Below are 16,816 nucleotides of genomic sequence, written 5' to 3' on the forward strand. Positions count from 1 at the left end.
AAGAAATGAAAGGAGGAAGTAGGATAAGGTGGGATATAGAAGAGTGTGTAGATTAACAGGAGTGAAATAAAGTGTAAGGGTTAATAGGAAAGGGATAAAGAGGGAAGGAAAGGGTGGTGGGAGAGGATACAGGAGGAATCCTTGAAAGGAGCCAGGATGTTAAGTAATAAGACAAGTAAGCAGGTCATAGAAGAGTTAGCAGGGATATGAAGTAAGAGATAATGTGTATAAATATATCTCTGTATGTATATATGCACACACACAACCTATCCATCTATATTTTAATCTATATATGTAAACATAAATATTATTATGCTTAATTATAGCCTGTTTGGAGATAAAAAGCACACAAAAAACTTATAAAGAAGCAAAGAAAAATGTGTTCTATTATTATGTGTTTTCTTGAAATGGAAACTTTTTGTTACATATTTTGAATCCTTCCTAAAGTTTTGCTGGGCACATGGCAATATTTTTAGATTTTTTTTCTTTTTCTGTCTTTTTATCTTTTTTTTCTTGTTTTCTTTTTAAGTTAAAAAAAATAAAAAGAAATATACCCATCTGGACCCCACTTATTCTGAAGGGATCACTGTCCTCAGCATGCATTTTATTCGTCAGGCTGATACTTCAGTTAAGACTAATTGAAAGTAACATGATTTGTACTTTGAAGTGCTGGGTGACACAGTGGATGTAGCATTTGGTTTGGAATCAGGAAGATTCCAGATAGAATGACAGGAACTCCTGATTTTCTATATTCACTTGATGCATAATAAATGTGTATTTTGTAAGTAACAAGAAACACATCTGATGTTCATCTTTTCATTTTACTGGTTTGTTCAGTTCTTCATATTTAAAGTTAACAGAGTTAGGTTTATATTTTCCTCCATTTATCTCTAACATAGTTTTTTTTTTTCCAAATTATTATTTTTCCCTCTTCCTCTGTAAACATACTATTATGATATCTCCTCAATCACTTCAACTTAATTTTTTTTAAAAATGGCTGTATTCCCACCACTCTCTTTCCTTTGCCCCCAAACACCTTTTTGTTTATTACCTGTTCCCTTCTGGAATTTTGCTTATTTCTTTTCTTTCTTACTATTAGGTGGTTATTTAATTCTTTTCCTCTTTTCCTCCCTCCTAGTTAGTCAAATACGTACATCTTTTTTTTTCTTCCCTTTTAACTTGTTTATTAATTTTTAAAATTTCACTTTCTGTACCCCTTTTTACCCTCTCTTGTTGCATACTCTAGACCATCATTCTCTGGTTCATGACTCCTTTATTTATCTAGTTCCTCTTTATTGTTGACATTGTCTCTCAGTTTCTGTTATAGGGACAAAATTATGCAAGCTCTACCTTATAGAGTTAATGTGTAAACATAATACAATGACAGATGTGAAATTTTGCTTAGAGAAGCCAAATAAAAAATTAATTAGAGGTATAGAATAAGACATTTTCAGATATAGCCAATGTCTGTCTTCTTTTGGTTAATTACATTTCTTTGTTACAAATGAAGACTTTCAAGGAAGAGATAAAATGTATATTCATAATGATACAAAAAGGTGTCGAAATATTAAAAATGCATAGAAAACATGACTAATTGATTCCATGTTATTTCAAATATATAATGGACATCATATATTTTTCTTTTTTTATATTCTCAATGAGTGAAGAAGAGGAATGGCAGGAGAGAGAGATTTTAGAATTTTTAGATTTAGAAATAAAAATAATTTTAAAAATACATAGAAAAGAGTAGAAAGAAATTCAGAAGGGGACACAAGTGGGAGAGTTTTGTTACTGCTATAGTAAATGTAATATATTTTTTAAAATAACAGAATTTCACTGTTTCATATGTAACCCTCTTTTCTAGTCTTTGCCCTTTAAAATATTCAGGTTCATTTATTTCAGATAAAAAAGAAAACTTACATTAAAAATGAAAATCAAAAAGCATTTCCACATGTTCAATATTATCATATGTAAAAAATTTTCCCAATGAGTTGCCTAGCATAAAATTATAAATTATAGCATACTGTAAATAATCCCAATTCTATTATTGCCTTAGGGGAACATCTCTATATGTCTGTTTGAAAAATAATTCCAATCCTCTTATCAGGACTTTTATATACTTTTTTTTGGTGGTCTTTTCTGATGTCCTCCATCTGACTTTGATAGCATTTCTATATTCTCTCCCTCAGCTCAATAAGCTTATTTTGTGTTTCTATACTCAGTACTTTGTAAACTTTTTAAAGTTTTACCTTTGCTATCTGATCAAAGTCTAAGGTCCTCTAGGATAGGAATCACATTCTTTTGGTAGAATCATATAAGTGTCTATTAAAAAATGTTAGTTCACTGACCAACTATTACTGTCACTTTTCAGGAGAAGCGATAAAAGAATGCCTCTTCCTCCCTTCATTACAGAAATGGAAGACTATGGGTTTGCAACACTGTAGATGATGTCATATTTTATTGATATGTTGATTAACTCTCCTGAAATTTTTTAAAAACTTAAAAAAAAACCTTTTTATTATATGGAATAACTTTCTGGGAGGAAATATGTTTGAAAAATGAAGGTAATATAAAAATAAAAGATATCAATTCAAATAAAATTTAAAATGCAGGTGATAAAATCTGATTTATAATTCTCAGAATAATGAAGGTATATGAAAAAGAATCAGTATGTAGACTCCTTTTGCTCATTGAATCTCACTAGGATAAAGTAAAGGTTTTTTATCTTGCAGAGCAGCCAATATTTAATCTGTGGTGTGGGGTTCAACTAATAGACTGACATTGGGACATGCATGTACACAAGAGTAATTTTTTTTTTTGCTTCAAAAAGCATGCTGGATGAATCATTTGGGGTTTGTCACATCTGAACATGTGCCATGGGTCCAGGCTCCATTATCCTGCCAATGTGCCAGGATTCAGAAGTAAGGCAACTTTAGAGAATAGTTACTTTGAACTTTATTTCCCAACCAAAAACATTATTGTTTAGAAATAAGAACGATTAACAAAAGAAGGATGAAGTGAGCCCAACAGAGCATGAATGAAAGACTGATAATGAAGAAAAATAGATTTTGAAGTGATAGTGACAAGAACTGGAAAGATAACACAATTCTGCTAGAATTCTGTAGACCATGGATAATTAAGAAAATTTATACTGAACTACTTAAATTGACTGCTACTATGAAAATTAATAGGATATTACTTTGCTTCGGGTCCTTGGATTAAAAAACAGAGATCGATAAAGACTACTGAATTTAGTATGCCATAAAGAAAAACAAGATATGCTTTTCTTTTTTCAGGAAACTTTCTCCATTACCTTCTATAAGTAAGTTTTAGAAAGAGACAAGCTAATGATTTTTAGAGGGTCAAAGTTAAAAGGGGAGTTAGTAGATGGAGCTGATGTGCAGAAATGGGTGGGGCAACTCTGCTGGTGGACAAAGGACAAATAGTATTTTATGATGTCAAGGACAACTCAAACTTGGAATAAAGGGACCTGAAGGCTCAGTCTAGACACTGGTGTCTGAGTTGGCAGGAATGAGAATTGTTTTCTAAACTTAGTGAATTTTACTCTAAACTATCTTTTTTTTTTTTTACTGGGGACTTAGTCCCTCATAGCCTTTTCCTTTTGGGGAAATTTTAACCACCAAGCTCCACTAACTAAAATTGAACTGGCTGAGACGGCTGATCTTCGGAGTATGTGATTTATTTCTTATTTTCTGTTTTTGAATTTTTTAGTGATGAGAAGTTTTGTGGCATCTATGGAGGTTGGGATTGGGGATTGTCTTTAGAGACAAATGTGACAGAGATATTTTCTTGAGTCTAAAAGCTGGAGAAATGAAATATCATTGAGAGTCTATGCTCAATAGTGAAAATAGTCTTTAAGTCGGCCCAGAAGCAGGCCTGAGGTTGGATTTCCTTGAAACTGACTCTCTTCTGCTTCCTTGGAAAACTGGATTAGAAGAGCAGATGAATCAGACTCTATTATGGGAGAAAGCTGGAAAACAAAGAGATTGTGTATTGGGAAGATCTAGAGAGAACTAGATGACGGTGTCATTTCAGTAAAATCTACTTGAATACTCTGGAGCTAAGCTTCCTCCCTCCAGAGGCATGTCTCCTCAATATCTTCTTATTTATCTTTAGACATATCACATACCTTTAAGATATTTATTTTGCAATTATTCTTATACAGCCAAATTTTCTTTAAAAAAAAATCACACTTTATTTAAACATCTCAATGGCTTCCTTAATACAATACAATTAAAATTTCCCTAGCTATGGTCTTATTTAAAATTCTCCTCCCACCAGGTAATTGCCAATATCCTTTAGTGGGTTTTATTGCTCCAATCTCTTCCAACCTTTTCTCTTCCTCTTTAGAAAATATTGAAACTGTCTCTATTGTAGAATGTGGATGAGAACAAACGTCCTTTCTTCTTCACTCCTCTCTCTATAAACCACTTCCTTTAAACATTTTTCTCATCAATTAAACAGTTCCCCACTACCTCAGGGGTTATTCTCTTCTGATGCTCTCTAACATGTATCTATCCTGTTTACTGCCCCCAAGTATTAATAATCTACAAATCCCATCTGATTTCTTAAGGGGCAGAGTAGAGATATTAAAAATAGACATACAAGATTCTAATAGTCTTTCCCTCAAGAATCCCTTTATTACTTTAAAAAAAATTAATCACTTTTTATTTACAAGTTATATACATGGGTAATTTTACAGCATTGACAATTGCCAAACCTTTTGTTCCAATTTTTCCCCTCCTTCCCCCACCCCCTCCCCTAGATGGCAGGATGACCAATACATGTTAAACATATTAAAGTATAAATTAAATACAAGATAATTATACATGTCCAAACTGTTATTTTGCTGTACAAAAAGCATCGGACTCTGAAATATTGTACAATTAGCCTGTGAAGGAAATAAAAAATGCAGGCAGGCAAAAATATAGGGACTGGGAATTCATTGTAATAAGAATCCCTTTATTACTAATTGCACTTGTCTCACACATATACCATTCCCCTGGATTTTTCAGATTGATTTTAAGTGGGGGAATTTTTAAACTTCCCCTATTTTTGCCATTCATGTTTTGCTAGAAGAGAGTGTATTTTAACCACTACATGTTGATTCAATATCTTTAATTTCAATCCCAATTGTATAATCAAATCTCTGTCTAACAAAGTATTCTCCACTTCTGGGATATATAAAATTTGGACATCTATGTTTTATTTCCCACATAAGGAGTGACTTCTGTAATGGGTACATGGAAATCTTGTTCTTTTATTGCCATCCATTAAAAATTCCTGAAACTGCACTAATTTACAGAGCAAGGATCTCTCCACTCCAGTATCATCAACTAAATCTTCTTTTTGCTCCTATCCTTCAAATTTACTAGGGGTTCCCAGTGAGATCTAGAAAAAAGAATCCCAGATGCCCCTAGTTCTCATTTTCCTCAAAAGGTAAGAGGGGCACTACCTTTTCCTCCTTCTTCTAAAATGTCCATTTTCAACTATAGAAACAAAACCTTACAAGACCTCCCTCTTTAATTCCAAACACTGCCTCCTGAAGTGTCCACAATAACAACAGGTGATCTGACCATTCCACCCTATCTCCCTATCTCCTACTCTTCCTACTCCCATATCTCCAGTAGGAGAAAAGCTCCTTTTTGCAGTGAGTTCCTTCCTCAGTCTACTATGGGCTCATCCTGATGTTGCTTCTCCCATTCCCCACCTCATCATCTCCTTCCTCCACTACTAAGTCTATCTGTGCTGCTGAGGGAGAAGATGCATGGATGGTGGGAGCAAAAGCTTTCAACAATTCCAATCCTCCTTTTGTTTTTTTCCTCAGGGTATACCAGAAAAATCTGGGTAGCCATTAATTTCCCTCCTTAGCAGGAGGCATTTTCTAACTCTTCCCAACTAAAAAGTTCTTTCCATTCACAAAAATACTAAAGCTTAAAAGAGACAATCGTCATCAGCCCCAAACTTTGGCTAGAATCCTGAAGGTCTTATAATAAAATTCTCTGGCCATTCATAACAACAACACTCTATCATTTTTCTCTTATCTTTTCCCTAGGTTGACCCATTGTCTCCCCAATTTTCTACCATAGTCTATATCAGGATTACTAGAAAAATATTAGGGGGCTTCCCTTACCCCTTCAGAACATCTGTTTCTTTTTCCTCATCCTAACTAGATATCCTCTTCTAGTTTAGGATCCAAATCAACAAAATATTATGTTGGGCCCCAACCTGAATTTTGACCCTTTTTGTACCTTGTCCAGTGCATTAGCTTGCATGGTTCAGAGCTCCATTCTAATTCTACTCGGTGTTAGTTAACTAGTTCCTCTTTTAGGCTCTCAGGTTCCATTATAACTGAGAGAAAAACTTCTGATTGGTATCCAGGGCTGCTCAAAAAGGAGTGGGAGTGCTTTCCCCAATCTCTGAACTACTTACTTCTTTCAGTGTTCGAGATCCCCTGAACAATGCAACAACTATTAAAAATGAAAACTCCAAACTCAAATTGCAGTGAGTGGAGGAAGGCTTTATATGTTTTTTGCAAGAAGCGGGTGCCATACTCCTTTGATAGAACTCAAATACAGTTTACAAAGACCAGAATCAGTAATTATATTCCATAATCTCAACTTGCCTCTTCATCCCCTCTTCAGAATTTCCATTGCAGGAGATCCTTCCAAAATCTAATATTTCACAATACTGTCATTACATGCATTCCTTGATATGCTTCTATGTTTCCCCCTCCCCTTGCTACATCATGATATGTTCAAAAATAGTGGATGTCTTCTCCTTAAGGGAGGAAAAATTAATATACAAAAGACCATGTTAAGCATGCTCAATTAATATGTTAGTTTACCAAAGGTATAAACTCAGGTCATTTGCACTGAACCAGCACTTGCAATTACTTCTGTTGATTTAAAGCATTCTTTAATTCAGTTCAACCAAAATGTACTGACCCTAAAATTTATATCATTCTTTTCTATCATGCCAATGGAAGAGAGGCTGTGAGACCCTGGAACTTTTCAACTGTGAAAACAAAGTCTTATAATTTTTTACTTCTAAAACTAGTCCTAAAAAGGAATTTAGGGAGAATCTACAGTAGTAACAGATCTTTTCTAGAGGAAATATAATCTTAGTAGTTTGACATCATAACTTGGCTTTCTGACTGGATACAGAAAGGTAGGGATATTAACTATAATGTAAAGTTCCCTTGAGCAAAGGCCTACTTAAAAATAAAAGAACCATTAAGACTGAGATGATCCTATCAATGATCCTTCCCCCTTGCCTCAGACTTTCTCTGCTAATGGCCACCAGGCCATCCAGGCCTCATTATTTCTAATTAGGAACTTTTATAATCAGCTCCAATGGCCTTACTTTAGTAGATTTTGAATGCAAAAACAAATGTATTATCTTGAAAAGTCCAGAGAAAAAATTTCCTTTGTGTCACTCACTCCCTCAGGGTACCAGAATTAAAGATGAAGATGTTTATTTCTCATAGAAAAAGAAAACTTGCAATTAAATTATTTCCTCTATATGAAATATACTTAAATTTGTGCCTACTTTTGAAGCACAATGTTATATAGAACATAACAATAATGAAAGAAGAGGCATTGTCAATCCTCCCTATCCAGCAGAAATTACCTCATGAGGAATAGGGATTTATGTTTTAGGATTGTCAAAAGGAATACTGGGTGCTGTTTTGAAAAGAAATCAGGAGACAAACAGGTGTTCTCTGACGTACAGAAAACAAGTAGGCATTGACTTTGAAGTCAGAGGACATAGTCAAAGGTGAATGTTTAAAACTAATCCAAGAAAAAAAAGCATGCATTATTCTTTTCTCCAGCATTTTCTTAAGTTAATCAACAAAACAATTAAGTCCTGATCTATAGTGTTTGCCAATTTCTGAGATGTAAATGTTCTCACTAAAAAATTTTAACAGCTTTTGAGAATTAATCAAGACCCTTGACTTTAGCTGCTCCCACTATTTCTGCACAATCTTAAATACATCACTTCATATCTTTATATCTCATTTTTCTAACTTTTAGAATAAAAAGTAGTTGGTTTCCAAGAGGTCCCTTCATAAGATTCAAGGAATTCCATTTTTAATGTAGTTAAAGCCCAGGTTGTTGATGTTTTATCAGGAGAATCCTTAGGGAAAGGATTAACACTCTCTTAACACTCTCTTTAAAGAACAATTTCCCAGCTTGTTCTGTGATGTAGGGGGAAATTCATAGGATTCAGTTTTGTTCGATGTGTGTGAGAGAGCCCATTGGTTTTTCTACCTTCCAGGGCAAAATCCTTTTAGAAGAAGCTATGGAAACTAATTTACTTTATCATTTATTTTGTTTCCATTGGAGATACATTCATTTCATTTCAAATGATTAGGAAAACTTTGAACAAAAGCCATTTGGAATTGGTATTGTTCCAATATAATGTCCAGACTAGCTCTCTGGAGGGCCTCAGGATCAGTCAAAGTCCGTGGTCTTTAGGGGGAGAAGTGAAGGCGGCAGGCAAGCTGCCACGCGGCTTGCCAAAGATGAATCCTAAATTCTGGAGTCCAGTGCTTGAATTCTCTCTCCTCATCTTTCGGCAGAGCAACCCCAACCCTCTCCCTCAGTCCTCCAATCCTTGCCTATGATTATCTCACCACCACACATTCAGCAAGCACCAATGATGAGGAGAGCCATCACATCTAAATATGTATATAGAATCATTATCTCACATCAAATAGGTAATTAGCCTTAATTACCTTGCAGTCTCAGATTCAAATACACCTTTTCAGAATTTCAGCCCTCTACATTCCAGTGTCTTGACTTTGGGACATATGAAATACTTTTAAGTTCCTAGTCATCTTACAATTCTTCCTGGTGAGAGATATTGTGGGATAACCTGCTGGCAGGCCCAAGCTCCACTCTCATTTGATTTAAAATTTTAAAAACCCCTTCTTGGAACTTGTGTTATAATGAGAGGTGGAAATTTGTCTACTTTTGCTATTTGCTAAAAATACAAGGAAAATTCTTAGATTGCATTTTTGTCAGATTCTTCAACAAGGCAATGCAGTATGTCACCAAGATGAATCTTTGTGAAAGAAAAGAAAAGGAGAAAAAAGCAAGATGAGAAGAAGTCTAAGGATGATCTAGGTAATACTTCTCAGTTTACTAATACAGTCTGTTTCTAATTTCCTAATGTAGTATCATGAAAGTCTACATGATTTCAATTGATCAATTTGAAGTAGCTACACCCCAAGAAAGAACACTGGGAAATGAATGTAAACTGTTTGCATTTTTGTTTTTCTTCCCGGGTTATTTTTACCTTCTGAATCCAATTCTTCCTGTGCAACAAGAAAATTGTTTGGTTCTGCACACATATATTGTATCTAGGATTAGATACATATTTAACATGTATAGGACTGCTTGCCATCTGGGGGAGGGGGTGGAGGGAGGGAAGGGAAAAGTCAGAACAGAAGTGAGTGCAAGGGATAATGTTGTAAAAAATTACCCTGGCATGGGTTCTGTCAATAAAAAGTTATAATTAATAAAAAAAAAAAAAGTGCATGACAGGCACAGAAAAAAAAAGTCTACATGATTTCAAAATAAGTTTTATTACTAGGGACTAAAGAATATATGCATGTATGCTTTAGATATTCAGTTCTTGTTCAACCATTTCAGTCTTGTCTGACTCTTCATGACCCCATTTGGGATTTTCTTGGCAGAAATTACTGTAATGGTCTAACATTCCTTTTCAAACTCATTTTTACAGATAAAGAACTGAGGCAGACAGGGTTAAGTGACTTGCCCAGGATCATACAGTTAGTAAGTGTCTAAGGCCAGATTCGAACTCGGGAAGATAGATGAGTCTTCCGCATTCCAAGCTCAGGGCTCTGTGCACTATGGTACCACCTAGCACTCTCTGCTTTATATGTGTATGCATATATACATACATATATATATATTTGTGTATGTGTATATGTATATGTGTGTATATGAATGCATATATGTATACATACATATACACATGCATGTGTGCTTGGAGTTTGAATCTGAGAACTTGTAGCATTATTTTACAAAATCTATTGCAAAAATCACAAATGACAAAATCAACAAATTATGAATTCATTCATGTATTTATTTATTTATTTGGCAAAAATCAAAGACTATCTTAGGGAACTTGTTTTTCAAGGAGACTGGGGAAAAATACCTTCCATGAAAGAAAGGATAGGGTGATATTAGAAAATCCCAGATGATGGATATATTTTTTCAGATGATGCATAATTTTAATAATATTAATGATGAGGGTCAGATCCCCTTGATTCCCAGTTGGTCAGGGAACTAAATGAGGTTCAGGGCAGAGAGTTGTGGGAACCTCCTTTAATCGGCGCAGGTCCTTCATAAAAGAATTTATGAATCCAAAAAGTTAGACTGGCAAAAAGAAGTTTATTGTTGGCAATAAAGTCAGCCTTTGCTATGAAGATTAACTTCCTTAGTGGTAAGGTCCCGACAGAGAAAGTTTCTAGCAGAGAAATCTTCCAGCAAAAAAATCTTGGCAGAAATGTAAAGAGGGGTGTAAACACTGAGAAGAGGGAGTCTCTTCACAGTAGTTAGGGGGTCCTCGTAGGTAGCTATGCCAAGGAGAGATCCCTTGGCCTGGTATGATTCCTGCTTTTGGCCCTCTGCAAGGAAGTGCCCCAAGTTGCCCTTTTTTATGAGGAATTTGAAACTTTGGCTAGGGGCTGGGGGCAGTTTGAATTGAAATCAGAGATCTTCAAATTGAATAGAAATTTTCCAATTGAATGAGTAGTCCTAGACTAATCTCCAACTTAATAGAGTTGGACAGAAATCTCTATCTTTAACTCAGGCTAAGTAAGAATGGTCCTGGATTCAACTAATCCCACCCAGAAAACATAATGAAACCACTTTATCTTGATTCCCTGGGGCGGATCTCTCTCAGAGGCAAGAGTTTCTCAAGAGTTCCCCCCAAAGTCAGAAGACAGCTTCCAGGTCCCCCTATCATTTCCACTCTTGTGTGTGTTATTATCTTGTTTGATCCTTACAAGAACCCCATGAAGATAGATGCCATTATTATCCCTATTTTATAGATGAGGAAACTGAGGCACAGATAATCAAGTGACTTGCCAGATTATAGAATTAGTAAGTATATAAGGCAGTATTTAAACTCAGGTCCTCCCAACTCCAGATTCACTGAACTATGTAGATGTTTCATATACCTTTTAGTTGAAGGTCTCAAATCCTACTAAAATGCCTAAAGAAGGCCTAGTCAATTTTTTGCATATTTATGAAAATCCATTTCTCCATTTCTTTCCTAAAAGTGATACTCAAAAAGATATAGAATGATGGGAATCAAAGTGAAAAAAAGCGGGAGGCCCCAGCTGACATTTTGAATCTCTGCTATAGGACCATTATGACAACTAGCTTGCCAGAGAAAGGCCTTTAGTTGGCAGCACAGTCCATAGTGTGCCAGGCATGAAGTCAGGAAGGTTCATTATCTTTCCAAGTTTAAATCCAGCCCCACACACTTCCTAGCTGTGTGACCCTGGGCAAGTCACTTAAACCCTGTTTTTGCTTTAGTTTCCTCCTCTATAAAATGAACTGCAAAAGGACACAGCAAACTACTCTAGTGTCTTTGCCAATAAAATGCTAAGTGGGGTCATGAATAGTTGGACATGATTAAATCAAATGAACACAAAAAATTCTTTTTTCAAGGAAATCCTATAGACCCCAGATGAGGAGAAAACGGCATGGATTATTTCCTAATGGTAAGAATTTTGGCTTTTGATAACCTCAGATAGGAACTATCACTTCTCTCCTTTTGAACCATCTCTCTTTGTGGTGCTCATTTTTGTGCACCTAATATTCTGTCTCTCAGAACCAATTCTTGTTCAATGTGTAGCTTTAGAAATGTCTTAATCCCAGTTTCCTAAATTTCACTCCTGGCTCTCTATCTGCTATTTGCTAGCTTTTCAGCAAGACCTTGAACCTCTCTGAACCTCAGTAACTCTCTTTTTATAAAATGGGAATGATAGCACTTGTACTCCTTGCTCTCAGAAAAGCAAGTCTTTTTTAATAAATATGGGAAATGCAATTGTTATTACAACTTTGACATGTCATTTGCCAAATGTGGATCAAATGAAGTAAATGTGAAAAGTACTTCATAAATTATAAAGGTATTTATTTACTAGGATTATATTCTGGCTCCCTTATCCATAACTGCCTTTCCTGTACTAACTGTATTGTCATATCTCTTCGCTATCATTCACATAATCTCTCTTTTAGCTGCAGATTTGGTCCATTTCCCTCGGAAAGCCTTCTTTAAAGAGGAAACACCAGTGCCAGTACCCTGTCCCCCACACTGGATTTCACCATTGTGGGAACAAGAATACCATTCTAAAGCTGAGCAGATACCCTACTTCAAACATGAGGCCAGAAATTCCCAACCATTATTCCATCCATGTCACAAGAGCAAATCTGTCCCTTCTCACTGTCCCAAAAAGCCAAGCACAGCTTCACCAATGTCCTGCGTGGATACCAGGGCTGATCCCTTCCTTTATCTTAATCACCAGGATGGGAATAAAACATCCTTACCTCGCAAACACCACACAGCCAATCAACCTAAGCCCGACTGCAAATCCAAAGTAACTACTGTCCCTCTGATATCTACCAAACATCATCTCATATCTCCTCTGCTTAACTCCAAATACCAACACGAGACCCCACTAGACTCTAACCATAAAATGGAAGCTGCTACAAGCCCCAACCACCTTCCCAAGATTTTTGCTGACTTTGACCATCTACATGAGGATCACCTCAGCCAGCAATTCCCATCTTCAAAATACCATCAAGCTGAGCTTTCATTCACGGGCAATAGGACCAAGGCAGTAAAAAGAAATAAAACATTTTCTAAGCACCAAGCCACGGCTGCTCACAAACCAGTGAAATCAACTCACTCGCTTGAAGTTTTTCCAAGACCTAGACTCCAAGACAGAGTTCTAACCACTAAGAAGCATCCCACAGGTGGACCCTTACCATTTTGTCCTGACCGTTGGTCCAAAACTATCTCATTTAAGACATCTGACTTGGATTACTGGGTCCACGCCAAAACTTTCAAGGTTTTTCAACCTAGTCATGATGTAAGGGAGACAGTATCACTGTTACGATGCATTGACAACCGTTCCAAAGATCCATCTAGGCTTTTATCAGATCTGAATGGGAAAACAAGGGCCACAACAGCATGTCCACCCTGCCCACAACACTGGACTATAGCCACAGCTTTGCCATCACCAGCTCCAAAACACCAGACCAATACAACACCTACACCATCAAAAGATTTCAAGCCATTAGAAGTTCCTTCCTCATGCCTGGAAGATCTCCATGCTAAAACATCTCCTTCCCTTTTCAGGGAGGCTCCACTGGGCCCTGATTACAAGACCAAGGACCCATCTGGGTTATCCCTGTTCTCTGAACACCAAGCTGCACCGATCATAATTCCAATCTGTTCAAGCCTCTACATCAAGGAAGCCCAGGACTCTCAGCATGAGGATACAGCTCTGTTATTCCCATCCCACCAGAAGAGTACCTTGGCAGGCTCTGATGTACAAGTTACACCTCTGCAGTACGGTCCAGGCTTGGATATCCAGAGAGCACAATCCTTAGTACATCACCAGGACTCAGAAGTGATAGGAAGTCAGGACTCCTGGGATGAAGTTCTAAAAGACAGTAACCCAGGGGCACCAGCTCCTCAGAGTCCCAATCATGTGGGCATAACTCCAGTTAACCTGGACTTGTCAGTATCACAATCAAAGCCAGACTACAGAGCCACACTACCACTCAGCTGTGAACTCAAGGCCATAGATCTATGCAGAAATGAACACATGAGTGAACCTACTGCATCAGCCCCAAATAACCCCCAGACCACACCACCAACAGAAGATGACAACCAAGACACATCTCAAGTAGACTCCAACTCAGCCCAGAGATTAAAGCAACCAAACTCTGACTGCAGAGCCACATACTCACCTAGTCCTGAGAACCACCAGACTGAAAATGTACAAAACTGTCACAAGCAGTTCACGCCTCAAGATAAACTAGACCAGAGGGAAACAAAACCTTCAGGAGGAGACCACCAGCCTATAGTTCTTACAGACCAGGATCATAAGGACAAATTTTCAATAGATATAAAACCCCAAAATAAAACAGACCAGATTCACTGGGAGGTATTCCCACTGGACATAGAACAAAAGTATGTAAATCCATCTTGTCCTAACCTCCAGATTACATGTTCAACCACTCATGACTTCAAAGATATGGCTGTACCAGGTCCAGATGTGCTGACCCAGGCAAAATCAGAACAGCAGAAAATGTCACCAGAAATAGACCAGGGGCCAGCTTCCATGGGTCAGATAGAGTGGGAAGCATCTCCACAAAGAATAATAGATCCCAACTACCTGATGATGCCCTTTGATCCTGAATACCAGACATTTCCAGCCAGTCCAAGGGTCCTAATACCACATGACCTTTATCACCAAGTTGAAGGTACACTAGATGCTAATGTTCATGAGATACTTCAAACAGAACAAATTATGTTCATGTTTCAAAAAGAACAAGAGTGTAACCACCAGGTCATGACTACTGAAGACTTATCACACAAAGCAGTGTTTCTACCAGACTTTGATTTCCATAATAAAGATCTAATTGAGCCAGAAGTTATTCTTCCGATTCCAAGACTATTGCACAATGACCAACAAACTGAAAATGCACTGAACAGCAATCTCCAAGTCTCAATCCAGACACAAGAGGACTTCTGGCAAGCAGTTCCAATTGGAGCAGGTAACAGTGTCATTACTATAGAAATCTGGGATCATGAACTAACATCTATCCTTGGCCCAGACCCTGACCACAGGGCCATACATCCACTCAGCCCAGACTTCCAGATCATTCCTCCCCTCACAACTGGCCACCAAGAGGACACTGTTCCAGATGCCAATGATGAGGTCTCAAAGGTTCAGCTGAAACAAGACTCACAGGGGGCAATATCACCAAAAGACTACCAGGACAGTTATGTCCCCAGCCAAGATAAGGGGGCAACACCTTCACTAATAGTAGAACTCCACAAAGTAACTCTCTCTGGTCTCAATTCTCAGGATAACTTGCAATCCATCCCCAACCATCAATCAGAGGCTGATACGGAGATCATGACTCCATCAAATCTATATCACTCAGCAAAAATGTTAGTGGATCCAGAGCAGGTCACACCACCATCTAGTTCCAACCCCCCGTTTGTTTTTCCATTAAGTATTGAAAACCAGAATGAGGCTAAATTAGATGTCTCTGACACAGAGAGTATGGTTCCAAGTCTAGATGAGGAGAAAACAACTCCACCAACTCCAGTGCACAGGGCCCAAATCCTATCAGGCCCAAAATACCCAAATGAGGCTCTGACAGCTTATGACTGCCACTATGAGGCAGAACTGAGCTCTGAGAACCCAGATGAAGTTCAGCTTAGGCTTCAACACCAGACCTTTTCCAAGAAAAAAAGACAAACTTTCTGGTATTTAAATTACATCAAGCCATACACCGTTGAAGGGGGTGATGTCTCTGAAAAAATTATTGATGAAATCATTAATTCCATCCCTCAGGATGAAATAAAAAATGACATCTGTAGACAGATTATCTTGCAGAAGATAAAGAAGGCATCTACCCCTCATTGTAGCGACCAGTGCATCCCACTGGATTATCCAGTGTGCCTAATTTGTGTTTCCTGGATCCCTAATGGATGCCCCCATGTTTGGGGGATGAAATATCCCTGTGAGGCACAATTGCTAGTCATACCAATGCCTCTGTCCAATTCTGAGGGGCAGATAAATGTGAAATTTATCCTCCAAGTAAAGCATGCAGCCAAGTGCTCTATTTTTACCCTCCCATACTCCTATTATGATTTTCAGGGGCCTTTAACCCATCCATTGAATTCTCCAGTATCTTCTCCCAAGAAGCTGGAGCTTCCTAAGCCTGTGAAGGGGAAATGGCTTGGTTTTATACCTGGCAAGAAGCTCCAGCCAGAAGAAAGGACCCTACCTATAATCCAACGGCCTCACATAGGGAAAACATCCATAAAAAAGGATGACAGAAGAGAGGAAGCAACATCAAAGGAACATAGGACATTTCTCAGATCTATTCTAGACATGTTTCAAAAAAAACAAAGAAGGAATTAAAATGGCTATCTTTTCTCTCAGAAAGGAATTGACATCCTTGAATATCTTTGAAATTTGTTTCTGATTTTATGTCTCATTTTATTAGTCTATATACTATGATGGGCAGATGACAAAACTCTTGTATTTCCTTTTCAGTTCGGGCAGGGGGAGCCAGTTAGAGACGCTTATAGTGTAATGAAAAGACAAAATTTTGAAACTTTCTTTCTCATTTCATATTTTAGCTTCTTGGAAAGCAAACTTTTTCTCTGAATGGCTCCCCATAAAGGAGATTAGTTCCCATTATGCCTTTTTTTTTTTCCTGAGGCAATTGGGATTAAGTGACTTGCCCAGGGTCACACAGCTAGGAAGTATTAAGTGTCTGAGGCCAAATTTGAACTCAAGTCCTCCTGACTTCAGAGCTGGTGCTCTATCCACCACACCACCTAGTCACTCCTGTTTTATATGCCCTATTTTACAGAAAATGAATGAATAAGTTCTCCCAATAAGGCTTGATAAAACACCATATTGTCCAGAACCCCTTTATTCTGACCTATTTCCTCACTCACTCTTACCTCAAATGCTATTACAATTAAAATTCAATAC

The 16,816-nt window shown here is 37.4% G+C and overlaps 1 protein-coding gene across 1 annotated transcript; it reads left to right on the forward strand.

Moving 5' to 3' along the window:
• The first annotated feature begins 3,498 nt into the window (after positions 1-3,498).
• LOC100920017 lies at positions 3,499-16,254 on the forward strand. The gene is made up of 4 exons (XM_023499096.2): positions 3,499-3,690; positions 9,051-9,152; positions 11,733-11,785; positions 12,303-16,254. Exons 3-4 carry the CDS (start codon positions 11,752-11,754, stop codon positions 16,232-16,234), a joined length of 3,966 nt encoding a protein of 1,321 aa, XP_023354864.1. The 5' UTR covers positions 3,499-3,690; positions 9,051-9,152; positions 11,733-11,751; the 3' UTR covers positions 16,235-16,254.
• Positions 16,255-16,816: the final 562 nt, after the last annotated feature.

The sequence above is a fragment of the Sarcophilus harrisii genome, chromosome 3 (genome assembly GCF_902635505.1).
Source record: "Sarcophilus harrisii chromosome 3, mSarHar1.11, whole genome shotgun sequence".
NCBI classification, from domain to species: Eukaryota; Metazoa; Chordata; class Mammalia; order Dasyuromorphia; family Dasyuridae; genus Sarcophilus; species Sarcophilus harrisii.

What these genes read in the sequence shown, in the direction of transcription:
- LOC100920017 (XM_023499096.2), top strand. Translation starts at nt 11,752, where the DNA reads ATGAGGAGAAAACGGCATGGATTATTTCCTAATG. An exon ending in GCATGGATTATTTCCTAATG is followed by an intron (nt 11,786 to 12,302) that starts GTAAGAATTTTG and finishes TCTCTCTTTTAG; the next exon opens with CTGCAGATTTGGTCCATTTC.